Source organism: Saimiri boliviensis, chromosome 1 (assembly GCF_048565385.1).
Source record: "Saimiri boliviensis isolate mSaiBol1 chromosome 1, mSaiBol1.pri, whole genome shotgun sequence".
Lineage (NCBI taxonomy): Eukaryota > Metazoa > Chordata > Mammalia > Primates > Cebidae > Saimiri > Saimiri boliviensis.
In genome coordinates this window covers 218,547,981-218,566,605 of record NC_133449.1, presented here as the reverse complement: position 1 = coordinate 218,566,605, position 18,625 = coordinate 218,547,981, and the positions used below count along the sequence as shown (strand labels likewise).

At 35.1% G+C, this 18,625-nt stretch overlaps 1 protein-coding gene across 3 annotated transcripts in view; it reads left to right on the top strand.

The window, feature by feature from the left end:
• ADGRV1 (adhesion G protein-coupled receptor V1) overlaps positions 1-18,625 on the top strand; it is a 583,497-nt gene that overhangs the window by 265,486 nt on the left and 299,386 nt on the right. For all 3 annotated transcript variants that reach the window (XM_074383772.1, XM_003920760.4, XM_074383775.1), the window contains exons 80-83: positions 1,417-1,666; positions 2,232-2,371; positions 3,908-4,068; positions 10,131-10,231. In XM_074383772.1, the coding sequence (XP_074239873.1) occupies positions 1,417-1,666; positions 2,232-2,371; positions 3,908-4,068; positions 10,131-10,231 (652 nt within the window). The remainder of the gene's footprint in view (positions 1-1,416; positions 1,667-2,231; positions 2,372-3,907; positions 4,069-10,130; positions 10,232-18,625) is intronic.

Here is an 18,625-nt window from a genome sequence, read left to right as displayed (position 1 = left end):
GTCTCAGTTTGCCAAGATAGCAGAGTCCCTGACTGGACTAACTCTCAGTAGATTACAAAGGATGGAAGGGGAAAGAGGATGTGGAGTCATGTGGCTGAGGTTCACTGGTCTCAGCCACATGGTGTCTGGTCAGGGTGTCTGCAGTGACACTTTTTAGGCTGAGAGTCACCATTGAAGACGTGGTGACTTCAGATTAAAAGATGAGATTTTTGACAAGCTGTGGTGGACATGGAGGCATGTAGGGTCCATACAAATTGAGGTGTTTCAAAAGGAGGCATGGACAAAGGACCTAGAGCTCCAGGTGAATAAGTGGATTAAAGACAGATATTTGAAGCCACCAATTCAAATATGGTAGCTAAGGTTGCAGAGGAATTATTTTTTTAGAGAGGATATATCACAAGAGGAAAAGGTTGGCCCTTACTTGTTCTTTTCCTGACTCAGTTCAAAATCCTCTGCTCCATTTCCCACATCTGGGGTCTTGACAAGATATCACCTAGATCTATGATGTAGTTATACATACTCTACGTCTATTGTGACCTATATAACTTTTAATATTTAATGCATAAATCTTATCCCAATATTGTAATATTCTCTCAACTTTTCCAGGCAGGTTTAAGATCTGATTTATCTATGTGTCTCCTGATTGTTTGCAAATGTGATGAGTCAGCCAACAGGATGCATCTGATTATCTGGGGGACTGGTTACAAATATAAATTCCTAGAACGGCCAATCTTCTCCCTGGGTAGGGATTCTGATTTAGTAAATCTGAGATGTAATCTAGAAATCTGTACTTTAAAACAAACTTCTAGGTAATTTCAACACACACTGAGGTTTAGAAGCAATTTCACTGAGCCCAGGTTCTTACTATGCCTAATAGATCTTCAAAACAAAATTGTTAGTGAAAAAAGATCACTGTTCTGTGCTGTTTCTCTTATCAGTCAGATAGTTATATTAGCAAGGCTCTGGTGGATTAGAAAGGCATGAGGTAAACTCTTGCTGAAAACATGGCTCTAGTTATGTAAGGTTTATGATGTTGTTAAATAAAGCAAAGGGCTTTAGCTCAGTGGGGACATGCTTTGCTGTACTGATTCCAGCAATGCTAATGTGACTAACACAGAAAAGCACACTTTATAGCCACAGATTGCATCTTGATATTCATAAAACAGGTTTCAAAAACCCATGTTTTAGGTTACTAGGAGGATCAGGCAAGAGGATGCAGAAATTTCTATGCAAAAAAATCGTGACAGTTGACCACAAAAGAACTGAAGGCACAGTCTATCTACTGCTTCTGGGTTTGTTGTGTTATTGTTATACATAAAGAATAGAATCCCCGTGTAATGCACTTTAACAAAGATAATTGGATATATGTATACAAACACATGGCATTTTTACACACCCTTTGCTTTTCTGTTGTAGAAGCAAAACCATCCTTGATAGTTGCCCCTATTTGTCAATATTGGCTCTTCACTGGTATCCTCAGCAAATCAATGGGCACAAATTTGAAGGAAAGGAAGGAGATTATATTCGAATTCCAGAGAGGCTACTGGATGTCCAGGATGCAGAAATAATGGCTGGAAAAACTATATGTAAATTAGTCCAGTTTACAGAGTATAGCAGCCAACAGTGGTTTATAAGTGGAAACAATCTTCCTACCATGAAAAATAAGGTAATCTATCATTTAAAAAATTATGTGGTTGGAATCTGATTTTCTTTAGCAGGCACACCCAGAATGCATTTGCTTGCTTACAGTTTTCATAAGCGCTACACATGGCAAACTGATATGAAATGTGTTCTATCTTTATGAACTATTTATAGAATGTTTAGTTTCTAAATGAGTTGGAAATATTTCCTTCATGTTTTATTGAGTAAAATACATAGGTAAGTGGGAAAAGTAAAAAAAAAAAAAAAAAACAAAACAAAAACAACAAAAAAAAACTAGCTTTCACTAATATAATATACTATTATGTACTTAACTTTTAATGAAGTCAGCAAATTAGAGTCAAAGTGAGTGTTGTCAGCTGAAGACTGCTGAATGACTAAGGTGGGGCAGAAAAAGCACAATGGGAAACCAATGGGATGTCCTGCATGTGTGAGTAAGCTAAATACTAATAGTGAGAGAAAACAAGTCACTATAGCTACTAGAAAAATGAAGTCAAGTTCAGGGTAAGAGACTCAGTCATTACACTAATTGTAAAACATCATTATATGTTCTGTTGCTTTTAACATTCTAGGTATTATCTTTGAGTGTGAAAGGTCAGAGTTCACAAATGCTGACTAATGACAATGAGATTCTCTACAGGATCCATGCTGCTGAGCCTAGAATTATCCCTCAGACATCTCTGTGTCTTCTTTGGAATCAGGCTGCTGCAAGGTACTTATTAATAAATTTTTAAAATCAGAATTTGGTCCTTCCCCATTTCAGTACCACTTAGCCTAATGTTTTGTGCTGAGCATAGATGGTGGCCCCAGGTCATTACACTGGAGAATAACCTCTCCAATAAATAAGGGGAAGCAGCGTAGGAAATGATCTAGTATTGTTCTGATGGCAGATGCAGCCCAGCATTTAAACGTGTGTGTAGCACATGATTCACTTCTTTATTTTTACTACTTTCATGGGATGTAGCATGAGTTCTGGTAAATTCAGATAACCTTGAAGTTATCAGTAAATTTATTGGGCAGGAAAGAAATTCCTTTTTTTACCCTTTCCATCTGGACATATGGTTCTGGGAGCTGATGCCTTGTGTTTAAGAGGAATCAGCAGGAATTTATAATTCTAGTCCACGTGGCTTGGAGTACATTTTGAGATTAAATCCATGGACATGCATGAGAAGGAGAGAATGATTCTTTGAATCTCCTTGGCCTCGAGCCTCAAGTTTCTGATCAGTTACTGTCACTAGGAGCTCAATCAACGATGCAGGGTCAGGCATTGGTGGCCTAGAAAGGTTCGGGGCTTGTATCAGTCACTTGGTTCTGTTTATTACTGAATTTCAGCCGCACAAACGAAAATTCTAAATAGGTTTGAAATAATAGCTTAGTTTGGTAACCAGCTGTCCTCAAAAACACTGAAATTTCTGCTTTCTTTCACTTAAATAAATTCCACTTCAAATGTCTTTCTAGGTTTAAAACAGATCTTAAACCTAATGCATAGGTACTCTGAAATCTTCAATATGTAATTAATAGTGAATGTTTCAAGCTGCGTCTGGAGTTTGGGCAAGGGAGTTTTAGGTCCTTAAAAAAGTAAAGAAATTAAGAGGCATTAAAAGGGAAGAAGCTGAAGTAATAGTCATTGAGGAAGGCTCAGAAGGCTTGGTATCAGATGCAGTGTTTGCTAAAATCATGACATGGTTTTTGTGCTAAATTAGCCATAATTTATAAAAGGAAACCATTCAAAGAACCTTAGAAAAGATATGTACATATGTCCTTCCAAAGAAGAAAAAAATTGAGGAAGAAATCTTAGGAAACCATACAAGTAATGTATGTGGTTCAAAATACAAGGACTTGTGGGGAAAAAAAAGAGTAAACGTATATCACAACTCTGTTGCTCTTGCGGGAGTTTTGAATGCTAGAGAAGAGTGCCTTCTATTGAACATGTCGGGTGGGTTTTCTAGATTAGGTAGGAATTGGTGCTGCCCTGTTGAGAAGACAAGCTCCTTTGGTACCAGGAATGCCTTAGAAGCTTTGGTTGGTATTTACGCTGCTTCTTAAGACATCCTGTGGAATCTGTTATGTCATGTCCTTGACAAAATGTTCCCTTCACTGTTTATTCTTGAAAATGTGGTCTACTTAAGTCTTGACTAAAGAAACCTTAAGTTCAGGAACCTGTTTTTTTTTTTTTTTCTTTAAAAGCTATCTCAACACCTTAAGTGTTGATGAAAGAGGAATAGTGACTATTTTGTTTTTGCCCTAGCTGGTTGTCTGACAGTCAATTTTGCAAAGTGGTCGAGGAAACTTCAGACTATGTGGAATGTGCCTGTTCACACATGTCTGTGTATGCTGTCTATGCTCAGACTGACAACTTGTCTTCATACAATGAAGCCTTTTTCTCTTCTGGATTTATATGTATCTCAGGTCAGTGACATTATTTTTGAATCAATAATTTTAAATATTTCTGAAAATGAGAAGTCTGTTTTCCCATAGCCTTTTTATATATGTAAGATGCAAATATACCATTGTCTTTTTCATTAATTCATGCAACAAATATTTATAGCGAGCCATCTCTGTACTGAGGATACAGTAAAGAATGAGACATAGTTTCACCCCATAAGGAATATGTAATACACTGTAGGATAGAAGCTAAATAATAGATAAGGAAAGGCTATAGTTTATAGTACCATGGTTTAGAGGCCAGGTTCTACAGTTACAATGAGAAGACTATGTGACTATCTAATACATACAAAAATTTTTGTATTTTTTTTAAAGCTACCCCATGGGTAGATTTTGCATTCTACAAGTTAAGCATTCTGAATATGCCAACCACTGTGTTAAAAAATAAATTATCTCTTACATTCCATATCTAGGCCTCATATTTGGCAGTAAGAAGAAATTAAATTATATTAATGTCTGTCAAACTGTTTACCTACAACTTAACAATAGAAACATTATTATTAGCTGTATTAATTATATGGTTGGGCATCTGAGAATTCTTTAAACTATAATTTTATCCCCCACCCTCACCCATTCTGTGCCCTGATTCTCTTCTTACAACCCCACAACTTTTTATATGAGCAAGGTGCTATACAGTGAATTAAATTAAGAGCAGGGTGTAGGGTAATGGTTAAAAAATGCCAACTATGAAGCCAGACTGACTACTTGAGTTCAAATCCCAATTATGCTGTTAACTAGTTGTGGGACCTGGATCAAATTACTTAATTTCTCTATACCTCAGTTTTCCCACCCATAATATTTGATTATAAATTATATGTACATAATAGGTGGTAAATATATGAAGTTAGACATTTCTAACATTCTGCTTTAGTGATGTTTTATCTGTAAATGTGATTATTATTGAATGCATATCTCTTGTATTTGTATACAAACAGTCTCTCTAATAGTCTTTTTTAGGAAATTTTTCTGGAGCTAGAATCAAGTAATTAATTACTATTCTTTGTTCTGATTGCCAGTCTTTCCAATAAAACTTTATTTTGTATAGTTATAAATTTTCTTCAATGTGTTTTAATTCTGAACCTAACTTTAATTCAATAGCAAGTTAATAACTTCTTATTCTTAATATCTTTTATAAAGGATGACATTTCTTATTTAGTAGAATCTCCTAGGTCCATATAGCTCCAAAATCAGATGGAGACATCCTATTTTACTTTATTGCTAATATATTTAACGAGCAAAGAAATTTCTTAGAACGATGAGATAAAGCCAAAAGGCACAATGTTGAAATAAAATCTAGATGTCATTTTACATGTTTCCATAGAGACATAGGTTATGTGCTGCTAGGACCCACAAAAATTCCTTGCTTGTTCATAAGACTGAATATTAAAAAAAAAGTTTTAATAACGAAACAGGGAATGTTATCCTGATTTTATAGAAAACTAGTAGGACTGACAATAATGAATTTCCTGGAGAATCATTAATAAATACCTGTATACCTTTTCTGGAACTTTAGAAAAGATTACATAGATTTGCTCATGTATTTGAGAATTAACAGCTAAATGTTAGTATATGCTTTTATCACTTTTGACTTGGAGTCATATTTGAAATTATTTTCTTTGTCCATGTCATATTGTTATGTAATTGCATGTTCTGTCAATAAGGAGACACAAAGTCTTCACTTTGTACCTCAGTTTCAGCTCATCCCTCAGGGCTGGATGAATTTTCATCCCTCTGATGGATCGCAGGAACCAGAAAGGAGAATTTTATTTATTTATTTATCTTTTATACATATTCTATAATATATTTCAGGACACATCGAATATCCCTCTGAATTTGACAGCAGTTGGCTAGTACTTTTCCTGAAATACAGCAACATACAATTAGACAGGAATTTAACCTTTTTTTTAAAAGATTAAAGTAGATCACAATGTACTGGTAGCAATTCTAGTTTGCAGTTCCGTTTACTATACTAAGAGCAGTACAACCCAAATGGTCAAAGTGTGTAAATAGTTGTAGAGGCCAACAAGCTTACCATTCTTAGCTTAGAAAGATGAAAGAAAAGGGTGTATACCAGTGACTTAAAATTGTAAACTAGTTTTCCGACTATCAGAAAATTAAACTAAGATCATCCCTTGAGGTTAAAACGAAAGGACATTTATAGAGTCTTTACAGAAAGTTAAAAAAAAAAATAGCCAAACATGATGGCATATACTGTCCCAGCTACTCAGGTGGCTGAGACAGGAGTTGCTTGAGCTCAGGAGTTCAAGGCTGCAGTGAGCTACGACCATGCCACTGCATTCCAGGGTGACTGAGCAAGACCCTGTCTCTTAAAAATAATAATAATAATAATAATAATAATAATAACGAAAATTAAATACCCACATGTGACTAGTGGCTATTATATTGAACAGCGTTAAGTTCAACCACTCTGTTTATCTGGAGGCTGGTCTCCTGGCAACCTCACCCCTCTAGAATAACTCCTTTCCCTTAATACACAGAACTTTTATACTGTAAAGTGCTTCACACAGACTTTTGTTCATACTGGAAATCTTTTCGGGGTTGGCTATATTCTTTTTGTGCCCTTAGCTTATTAAAGCAGTAACCAAAAGGCATTATACTGAGGGCAGAGTTGGAGGAACATGGGAATCAATAGAGATAAGCAACAAAAAGGAGAAAAGTGACAAGCACAGCTGTTAGGTTGGTGCAAAAGTCATTGTGGTTTTTGAAATTTAATTAAAATTAGTTGCCAAAACCATAATTACTTTTGCACCAATCTAATGCATTAGGTGGAATAATGGAGGAAAAAAGCTTAAGCTAAAAAACTAATAGTACATTTAATAATAAAATAATGGCAATTTTATTTTATTTGGATTTATCTGTAGAGAAGGCAGACAGATAAACATAATTTATAAATATTTTAAGGAAAATTTCGTGAGAAAACGTACTTGTCTTGTGAAGGAATAAACTTCATTTATTTGGAAAATGTTTCTTTCTTAAGTGATGCCAAATAATAAAGATGTTTACAAATATATGTAATGTACACATGTAATTTATCTACAAATATTTTATATGTTTATATGCATATAAACATTCAAATATTGTAGAGATAGAAAAGAGATTTGTAGTATAATAAAAGACGATAGCTGTTCTTTACAGTTTTTCTTATCTAAATCAAACATTATCAATCTTATCATTTTATTAAGGGTTATTTATCTTCCTTCTTTCTTTTGAATAATGAGGAAAAGTCATTTATGTCAGTGAACTAATTAGATGTTCTTTTAGAACTGAATCTGGAATGCATATAGTGGTAGGAAAAAAAGAAAAGGCAAATTACTCAATTAGCTGCTTGTTTTGTCTACATCGTCGTCAAGAAATCAATTTTTTTAAAAAAACTTCAGACTATACCTTTAAGTAATACCTGGAATTGTTATACTTTTCTTTTTTTTTTTTAGACGGAGTCTCCCTCTGTCACCCAGGCTGGAGTGCAGTGGTGTGATCTCGGCTCACTGCAACCTCCACCTCCTGGGTTCAGGTGATTCTCCTGCCTCAGCCTCTCAAGTAGCTGGAACTACAGGCGTGTGCCCCCACACCTGGCTAATTTTTTTTTTTTTTATTTTTAGTAGAGATGGTGTTTCACTGTGTTAGACATGATTGTCTCGATCTCCTGATCTCGTGATTTGTCTGCTTCAGCCTCCCAAAGTGCTGAGATTACAGGTGTGAGCCACTGCGCCCAGCCTATACTTTATTTTTTAAAAAATCATTCTATTTATAGTTATAACACTTTATGCTTTGTAATTTTCAAATTTATATTAAGAAATTTAAACCAAAAATTTCTACAATTAAAAAAATAATTTCTGAGTTTAAATATATGTTAAATATAGCTATTTAATTTCAGATGAAAAAATAAAAGATAAATATTTAGTATATAGTGTCTTAAAAACCTGATAACTGAAATATTCACTTGTTTAAATTTTAGGCATTCAGTACCCTCACTCAAGCCAGGTGAGTTTCCCTAGATGAGGACCTGGCCTGTTTGGGGTTGTTAGCAATATTCTTCTCCCCTATGTAAAAAACGCATTTAGATTATGATGCATTATAGTTATAGGCTAATAGAATCTGGCCTGTCTTCCTGCCACTGGCTTTGAATCCTGAACTGCCACCAGGTGTCATGCTAGCATTTTAATTGAAGCTTAGTATATTTAATTAAATATTTCTGAGCTGGTCAAATTTAGTATACTAGATTTATATCATGAAACAGGAGTATACTAGAGCATTACTAAGTTAAAGGAAAAGGCTATAAATAAGCCCTTCTTGTGAGCTAGGAAAAACAGTTGACTTATATATTTCTTCTTGTTCAGCACTAATCCCTTGCCTCACGTTGTTATCATCTACCACAGCAAACTTACAGCAAAGCACATATTTATGATCATGTGCCTTAAAATGAAAAAAAAAAAAACACCTTGCAAAGCCTACTTTAAAGAGTATATTATTCACACACACACACACATACACACACGCACTCACATATGCAGGCGTGCACATTAACACACTCAAGCTTCAAATTTAAGCTGGCTTTTTATCATCTTAGGGAATTCAAAGTATACATTAGTTGAGTTCTGAGCATCAGCTCCAATAGTATATAGACTACCTAAGTCAAGATGCAGAATATCTGGCAGCCTCTGTAGTTTCTGAAGATACACTCTGTACTTGTGTAGGTGGATTTGAAGTCAGCCCCAGGACCTACACACCTGTTCCAGAACATCCCATGGAAGCCTTCCTAAAAGTGGATTGCTCCAGATTTCTTGGCCAAATTTCTAGGCTGAAAGCCTTCACTAATGCAAAGCCTCTGTTGTTGTGGAGAGCCTTGTCTACTTTATTAAAATATAAAAATATAATTCAAAGGATTTCTCCAAAAGAAGTTATACGACCTCATGTAGACCTTTTGCCGATGCACAGTCCACTTAGGCCAGTATGCAGTATATTCTGAAAGTTTGTTCCACGGTTTCAGAAGAAAAAATATTAAATAAGTGCAGCGCCTCCTGTTTATAAAGGAGGCATTGATATAATGAAATGAGGTAATGCATGCAAAGTACATGGCAAAGCAGTATACATATGTCAATTGCTGCTATGTTTCAGTAATCCTTAGACAAAATAACCTTACTGAGAATGAGTGGGGTAAAATGTTTAAGTGAAAAAACAAATGGGTTATCATATGCAGCACATTTTAGTCTTAAGAGGCAGAAAATATTTTTAAAATATGTGTATAGAGTATATGCCTTTAAAAATCTAACACTAAAATAAATTTGTTAATTGCAAGATAAAGATTTGTTGGATTAGAGCTAGTTTCTGTCCCCTTGAGTAATGTAAATAGGTGAATTCAAACAGACCCAAAGATAATAAAAATAATTTTCTTCACACAACTTAGAAATTCAGCAGTTTAAGTTAAAAGTCATTGTGGAGAAAATAACACATTTTCTTCCTGGTTTTGGCATCTAGTAGTGCAAAGTTGCCTTGAAAATTCATAATTACCACTATTGTAATTATATAACTATTTCTAGTAGATAAAAAGGGGTGATTATAAAACCTGAGTTTTGGTAGTACCATTCAAAATTTTATGACTGAAAATGCTATTCACTTTCTCAAATATTTCTATTTCCCCAAACCACCTGTTCTTAGAAAATTAGATTGCAATTCGATTCTTAAACAATAAAACTTGACTTCTGTAAATATAGAAAACCGAGGGTCTAATAAAATTATTAATCTGCTTAATTTGTAATGTCTTTTTAACAGAAAAGTGAACATGTAGATATTTATAGTTATCCATTGGGCTTAACTGATAAGTTTGAAGATCTTATTTGTCATAGAAAGTGGAGAATACAATTGCCATGCCATCTTTTCCAGAGGTACTGGGCAGAGACAGGTGGCAGACCTGACGTGCCCCTAACTGCCCCCAAAGATTCTTGCTATAATGCTGTTTGAATCTTCATGGATTATTAAATTATACGTGGACTTTTTTGTTCCTACAGGTCTCTTCTTGGCTGTTCTTTCCCATATCTTCTGTGCCAGGTACTCCATGTTTGCAGCTAAACTTCTGACTCACATGATGGCAGCCAGCTTAGGTACACAGGTAGGAGAGCACTGGCATTTATGATTTATCATGAGATGTTTGTGTTTCTTCTGCTTTGGTCCTTGAACTGAGTGTAAAAGTGAAGTTTAATCTCAACTTAGTTGAAATAAACTAGTTTAATTTTGCAGTGGAAGAGAATGGGAACAGGAGAGTGGTGTAAGGAATATCAAATCTAAAATGCTTCTTTCTACAGAGAGGCATCTTAATGTCATCTGTTACAGAAAACTAGTTTCTTATCACAAAGCATTCTGTTGTCAGCTAATAGATGCTGAATGTATTTATAATTTATATATACATTAAAATTAACATTTTGTTAATCTGTTTGAATGAAATATGCTATATTATAAATTCTTTATGTGTAGGACATTAACATATATTTTAAAGCATCTGGACAATATGTATTGCTTCTTTTAATATAATAGGTTGATAGAATATTTTCTTTTGAAAAATCATACAGTTTCCTATGGTAGAAGAAACTGTGAGTAAAACATTGACTTCTTTATTAGCACACAATTTAAAGTATCTTGCTTAGAGCACCATGTAAAGTACAGAAACCAGATCAAAAGATGAAATTAGATGCTTTTTCTATCCACATGGTGCTTATAGTCTAGAAAAGTAGATGTACATACAAATAACTATAACTCAGTGTGTCATGTGAACATAGACCATTTACAAACTATTCTATGAAAATAGATGAAGACTTAATTCGTTTTCTCATTTTTCTCTGAAGGTCAAGAAAGTCTTCATAGAAAAGGTGATATTGAGTGGGAACTCAAATGAGTGAAAATTCAGTTTGTTGATAAGGACTAAGAAGGGCCTAGACATATATAGGCAAAGAAAAAAACCATAATCACTTCTACTTTAAGGCTGAAATTATGGATACAGGCAGAAAGAATATGTTATATAATGCTCTTATTGAGATAATTTTTAATGTTTATAAAATTAAAAAAAATACCACTTTTCTGGATGGGAAGACACTTCTGCAATGCAGACAATATTCTATTGATTGGGTGCTGGTTATATGTGTGTATTCAGTTTGTGTACATTTATTGTGCTGTAGACATGATTTGCAGTTTTTTAGAGTGCTAAAGTGCATTTATTGAACTCTAAACAGAACTTAAAAAAATAGTGTTTGTGGGAGAGCTGAAATATAAAATAGAAATTATCTTGAATATTGGTATTCTGTCACCCTTTTTGTTCTAGGAGTGAAAATGACCTGTACATTTCATAACTCTATTTTTCAGGGAATAATTAAGTGCTGGATTCTAAGCAAAGGTCTCTGTATTTCTGAAGACCTATGAGCTGTGAGAGGTAGCAGTGGGTACCAAAGAGGCTTGCTTTGAATTTGACAAGGCTATTTATATTGCCTTTGTAACCTGCCTTAGCTGTCTTATCTTGCCTTTGCTTCTTGTGTCTAAGATCTTAGAAAACCTGCCTTCCATAATTAGAGTTTACTTGGCTGTATTCACCACCCACTCTGGTGATTTTTTGGCAGGAGAATTTGTACAAGACTTAATTATAGCACTATAGAATTACGGACAGCTCTTCAGTGTCCTAGCAGACAAATTTGCTCATGTCTAGGGATATGAAAGACAAAACTAGGATTTCTGTGTTGAAACATTGACTTTTGCTTCATATTGTACTTAACATCGATTTTGGACAAAATGGTTTGTCAAATCCATGTTTTCCAGTATATTTTTAGAATAGATGAAACAGTGTGGCATGAAAAATCATATAATGTATGACTTGTGACATAAAATAACTAAAAAGTATTTTCATAGCTCATTTTTGGCAGGAAAATTTGGTATATTATTGACAGAAAATAGTTTATTTCAAAGCACTTTATCTACTTTGATTTAAAAATACCCTTAAGAAGAATAATTATCATACTTAAAACCTTTTAGCTAAAGCTTTAAAAAATTCTTAGGCACCCCCCCCAACACAAAAAATGAAGCTGACTGTAGTAAGTTGGGCCCCAACCCTATCTAAATTTTAAAGTCATGTTTATAGCTCCAGTTATATAATTTTGCCAACAGGAGTTATTACAGTTCCAGCCTTGGATCTTTCATTTGGGACCCTCCATCAATGTTATATTGTCATTTTTGGAGTTTAACTCTAGAGAAGTCTTCAAAAAATACAGGCTTGGCCTGTGGTTCTTTAGCTAAGAGGGAAAATTCTACAGCTGATTTGGAGTGTTTGAGTTGAGAATACTTTGCAGACAAGTCTGCCAAGACCAGTCATTTTCAAATCTTTATTGCTGAACTAGGACTAAGTAGAATGGCTTATGTGGGGAAGGAAAGAATGGAAATGTGATATTCTGGACTTCCTTTTGGAGCAATGCGGTATAATGGGCCCGTGAATCAGAAAATCAGGAAAATGTGCTCGTCCGACTCTACTTTCTACTTCTAGAAACACGTAGAATATTATAACCATAATTTATTGTGTGAGTGCGTGTGTGTGTGTGTGTGTGTGTGTGTGTGTGTGTGTGTATGTATTCATGATTGGAAGAATACAGATACAAATCCGAAGATTATTCTTTCTTTAAAAATCAAAAGATTCTGCTTTAATGTGGAATTTGTCATTATAGCACCTTTGAGAATCATTGACTATAAAATACCAGTAGGTGGCAGTAGAAGATTTTTTTTTTTCTCCCTCAAATTTGTCAGTCTCTCTTTAGCCATGATGGCGTTCGCTAAAAATCTTGAGACTTTCACAGTACTTCTTTAACTGGGCTACAGGGTGTTTTACACGTCATTTGTGGTTTCCTACGTTTGTCTTTTTATCTTCTTTATATAGAATTTAACTAAATGCAAATGTACCATAAGAAAGATTGTACTCTACTGGCTTTGAATATATCTTTCTACTGCGTATGTATATTTAAATTGAGGGACATAAAATTATTTTCATCATTATATTTATGAGCAGTAAGTATGTTATTGATACAGAAAAAATGCGTTTATTATAATGTCACAGAAGCTTTGAGATAAAGTTCTCTATTTTCAGTTTATCAAAAAATAAACATATTTCTTCAATACCAAGTTGTTTTTTCTCACTTATATAAAAGAAAATGATTAAATGGCAAGAAATTGTGGGACTCTTCAAGTATGATGTGAGAAAACAGCAAACAAATTTTGGTAGTATTGGGTGATATTTCTGAGAAAAACATCTAATTATATCTTTGGGATTTTTTATCTTTGAATCACATTGCCAACCCATGTGTGCCCTGATAAGACTGGTAAACAACTAGGGCAAAGGACAAGTTTACAGTTCAGGGTTCTCAGTTCTGGGGGTTCTGTCAGGAAAAGCAATTCTCCAAATCTAAAAAAAGAACAGAAGTTTTCTCATAGAAAACATGATGATAAGATGGAACTGTATTTACTCTGATTAATGATACTTAACAAGGGGAACTATTTGTTTTTCTTCTTTGTGGTTCATTATTTGTACAGCTTAAATATATTTTCTGAGACTAAATAGCAAATTCATCTAGAAATGATGTATATAAGTCTCATTACATTTGCCAGCAAGCCTATAGCTCAGGAGACTATTCTCTGGAATTTAACAAAAGTTGGACTGTTACTGTCTTTTGTCCACTTTCTCAATCTGCAACATTTTGGGATGTCATTTTGCAATGTGCTGTTTCCCAGGAAGGATCCTATTCAGGCACCCCTGCTAAAAGATTCTGGTTTAATCTGGAATTATGTCATTCTTGCTTAGAGTATTTGGCTTCTTTGGGAATCCTTGAGAATCATTGAGTGTGCATGACTAAAGGCAGAAGTCCTGTGTGACTTCCCAAATGCTGGCTCCTTCTGGATACTACAAACCCTGGTTTCGGTTCAGCAGCTTGCACTGTTTTGTTGAGATTGCCAACTCAGGAAAGTCTGTGTGAGTAAGGCATGTTACATATGTAACAAGCATATTTTAATCAACTGAAGCAGAGTAAGATAGAGATGGTAAAATGTTCATTAGAACAGCATTTCCCTTAGTTGGAAGTTTTGGTTAATCATTTGTTAACCAGAATATCCTTTGTTATTTCTACTTTTTTGCTGAAAAAAAAAAAAGTACATAAGAGTTTAAGTACAAGGATCAAAATTAAATCTTGCTCTGAAGATTAGGAAATTGAGAAGCAGAAGGTCATTTTTCAGTAGAACATTTTTGACTGTATGTTAGTGCAGATGTCAATAGATCAAGAAAGTAGCAAAGAAGTGTTTCCTAAACTTCAATGCAGACATCTTGTTAAAATTCAGATAGTGCATCAGCGAGTTTATGGTGGATTTCCAGATCCTACTTGTTAAGAGATTTACTGTATTATGACCCAAAACATCTCTGGTGGTGGTTGTTGATGATACTGTTGCTGTTATTATTATTACTAAACCCATATAATTAAGCTGTTTTTCTTAGTATAAAATATTATTTAAGAAATCTCATTAATTTTTTTTTTAGTTTCATTTTAAATCTCATTGCCTTTCAATTCCTTGTACACATGTCTTTCTCTCTTTAACGAAAGGCTGCTTCTGTGTCCTTCTGTTTTGTTTTGTTTGTTTTCTTCTTTCTGGGTCTAAGAAAGGGAAAGGTCCTTAGGCAAGTGGACTAAGATAATTTAGAGTATGAATAAGGCCTTTATTCTGGTCATTCTCATAGCATTTTACAATTTGCAAAAACGTCTCAGTGTTGTTTTGGACATAAAATAAACTACTAGAAAGAAGATATAACTAGTTCCCCTGCCCCAAGTTCATTCTTTTCCACAAAGATTTTGTAGGTGCCCTCCCCCCACTGTAATGGCATTGAGTATTTAAACTTTTTTTTTTGTACAATTAACTATATTTAACTGTGTCTTTATGTAGAGATTGGGTATTTAACTATATCTTTTCTTCATATAGAGATTAGTTTATTTGAATAAAGAACATTCTGCACACAGATATGAGTATACATTTAACTTGAATTTATTAAACTATTTGACTTGATTTAGGTATGCTCAATGGTATGGTGAAAATATTATTACATTCATGACTATGAGTGACCATTCAACATTCAGACCAAAAAATTGAGCAAACCCTTATCCCAGGTCAAGATCATTATTCATCCAGCAGCTTGACATGCAGGATTGTTGCATAGGTACATACATGGCAATATGATTTGCTGCCTTCATCCCCGTCACCTATATCTGGCATTTCTCCCCATGTTATCCCTCCCTGACCTCCCTACCCCCTTGCTAACCCTCCCCTGACCCCCCACAACAGACCCCAGTGTGTGATGCTCCCCTCCTTGTGTTCCTGTGTTTTCATTGTTCAACACCGCCTATGAATGAGAACATGTGGTGTTTGACTTTCTGTTCTTGTGTCAGTTTGCTAAGAATGATGGTTTTCAGATTCATCCATGTCCCTACAAAGGATGTGAACTTATCATTTTTTATAGCTGCATAATATTCCATGCTATCTATGTGCTACATTTTTTTTGTCCAGTTTATCATTGATGGGCATTTGGGTTGGTTCCAGGTCTTTGCTATTGTAAACAGTGCTGCTATGAACATACGTGTGCATGTGTCTTTATAATAGAATGATTTATAATTCTTTGGGTATATACCCAGTAATGGGATTGCTGGGTCAAATGGAATTTCTATTTCTAGGTCCTTGAGGAATTGCCACACTGTCTTCCACAGTGGTTGAACTAGTTTACACTCCCACCAGCAGTGTAAAAGTGTTCCCATTTCTCCACATCCTCTCCAGCATCTGTTGTGTCCGGATTTTTTTAAAGATCGCCATTCTGACTGGTGTGAGATGGTATCTCAATGTGGTTTTGATTTGCATTTCTCTAATGACCAGTGATGATGAGTGTTTTTTCATATGTTTGTTGGCTTTATATATGTTGTCTTTTGAGAAGTATCTGTTCGTATCCTTCACCCAGTTTTGGATGGGTTTGTTTATTTTTTTCTTGTAAATCTGTTTTAGTTCTTTGTAGATTCTGGATATTAGCCCCTTTGTCAGATGGGTAGATTGCAAAAATGTTTTCCCATTCTGTTGGTTGCCAGTTCACTCTAATGATTGTTTCTTTGGCTGTACAGAAGCTCTGGAGTTTAATTAGGTCCCATTTGTCTATTTTGGCTTTTGTTGTCAATGCTTTTGGTGTTTTAGTCATGAAGTTCTTGCCTATGCCTATGTTCTGAATGGTTTTGCCTAGGTTTTATTCTAGGGTTTTTATGGTATTAGGTCTTATGTTTAAGACTTTAATCCATCTGGAGTTAATTTTAGTGTAAGGGGTCAGGAAGGGGTCCAGTTTCTGCCTTCTGCACATTGCTAGCCAGTTTTCCCAACACCATTTATTAAACAGGGAATCCTTTCCCCATTGATTGTTTTTGTCAGGTTTGTCAAAGATCAGATGGTTGTAGATGCGTGATGTTGCCTCCGAGGCCTCTGTTCTGTTTCACTGTTCTATATCTCTGTTTTGGTACCAGTACCATGCTGTTTTGATTACTGTAGCCTTGTAGTATAGTTTGAAATCAAGCAGCATGATGCCTCCAGCTTTGCTCTTTTTGCTTAGGATTGTCTTGGGTATGCAGGCTCTCTTTTGGTTCCATATGAAGTTTAAGGTGGTTTTTTCCAGTTCTGTGGAGAAGGTCCTTGGTAGCTTGATGGGGATAGCGTTGAATCTACAAATTACTTTGGGCAGTTATGGCCATTTTCATGATATTGATTCTTCCTAACCATTAGCATGGAATGTTTCTCCATTTGTTTGTGTCCTCTCTTATTTCCTTGAGCAGTGGTTTGTAGTTCTCCTTGAAGATGTCCTTTACATCCTTTGTTAGTTGTATTCCTAGGTATTTTATTCTCTTTGTAGCAATTGTGAATGGGAGTTCACTCATGATTTGGCTCTCTGTTAGTCTCTTATTGGTGTATAAGCAGAAGCAACTCTTACTGTTCTGTAGCCCCCACCATGGGTGATCCCCAGGCAAGCATGGTCTGGAGTGGACCTCCAGCACTTCTGCAACAAAGGGACCTGACTGTTAGATGGAAAACTAAGAAACAGAAAGAAATAGCTTCAATATCAACAAGAAGGATGTCCACTCAGAGATCCCATCCGAAAGTCACCAACTACAAAGATCACAGATAGATAAAGCCACTAAGATGGGAAGAAACCATCACAAAAAGGATGAAAACACGGAAAACCAGAATGCCTCACATTGCAAATTTTAATTAATAAACATTAATGTAATACTTATTATATATTATAGGAGGCAAGGATTATGAGGTAGTACTAGTATTATTCTTATTTTACAGATTAGGAAATTGTGGCATAAGAGTTAATGACTTGCTATAGGTCATAAGTGGTAAGTAACAGAACTGATATTTGAACACAGCAGCCAGCCTCCAGTCCTTTTTTAAGCCACTATACTAAGTTGCTTCATAAGTGAGGAATTAATAAAATTTACTCTGTCACCAAATGAGAGAGAAGATTTTTAAGGTGACTGTGAAGCTAGTAGTTTCATTTGACTTAAATGGGAAAGTGGAAAAGTTTAATAGTTGTAGAGTGATATGTGCAATTTTGAGCATGAGGGGTTTAAGGTTTCCTTAGCATAGAGATTTAGATGTTATCTACATATGTATAGAGCTTCTTGACACTTTAAAATAGGTTCTCTGAGACAGGTTGGGTAGAGAACCTGTGTATATGGAATACATATAACTAATGTCATTTAGGGCTGGGCTTTATGGCACCGAACTAAGTGATTTACATCTATTGCATTATTTACTCTTATAACAACCAGATGAGGTGGGTACTGTTATCATCTCTAAAGAGACTAAGAGAGATTCAGTTACCTGCCCTAACCCACATAGGTAGAACATTTAAGGAAGAAGGATTTGAAGCCAAATGTGTCTGGCTCTAAAACTCATGTATTTAGAGACTATGCTATGTGGAATGAGAAGGATCACTACAAGAGGATTGGAAAATGTTAAAGTTTTTGAAGCCAAGGAAGGAAAAAAGGTTTCAATTGGAAGGATTTGAACATCATGGGGAGCTTAGTCCTCAAATTTGGTAAGAACAAGATCCCTGGAAACTTGGAGAGAGATGACAAAAATTAGAAAAGGTTAAAGAGTAAATGGGTAGGAAGAAAATGGATGAGGCTGTGAGACCACACCTGTAAAGGTTGGCAATGAAAGAAGAAGGCAGTCAAAGCACAGGAAGTGGGGAACAATTCTGGTGGCTCTGATCATAGAAGGCTTGCTGGAGGGAACCTGGCTCCTGGGGGCTGCCACCTAAGGGACGGTCTCCCCCATCTCCTCCACTGGTATTTTCTTTCCTTGAAAGAGAACTTCCTGTTAAAGTTTGTTGAAAGGGTAATAAGAATTAGTAAGTTGCTCTTTGATCCATCTGTTTATTTATACATTGTAATTAATTTGAATT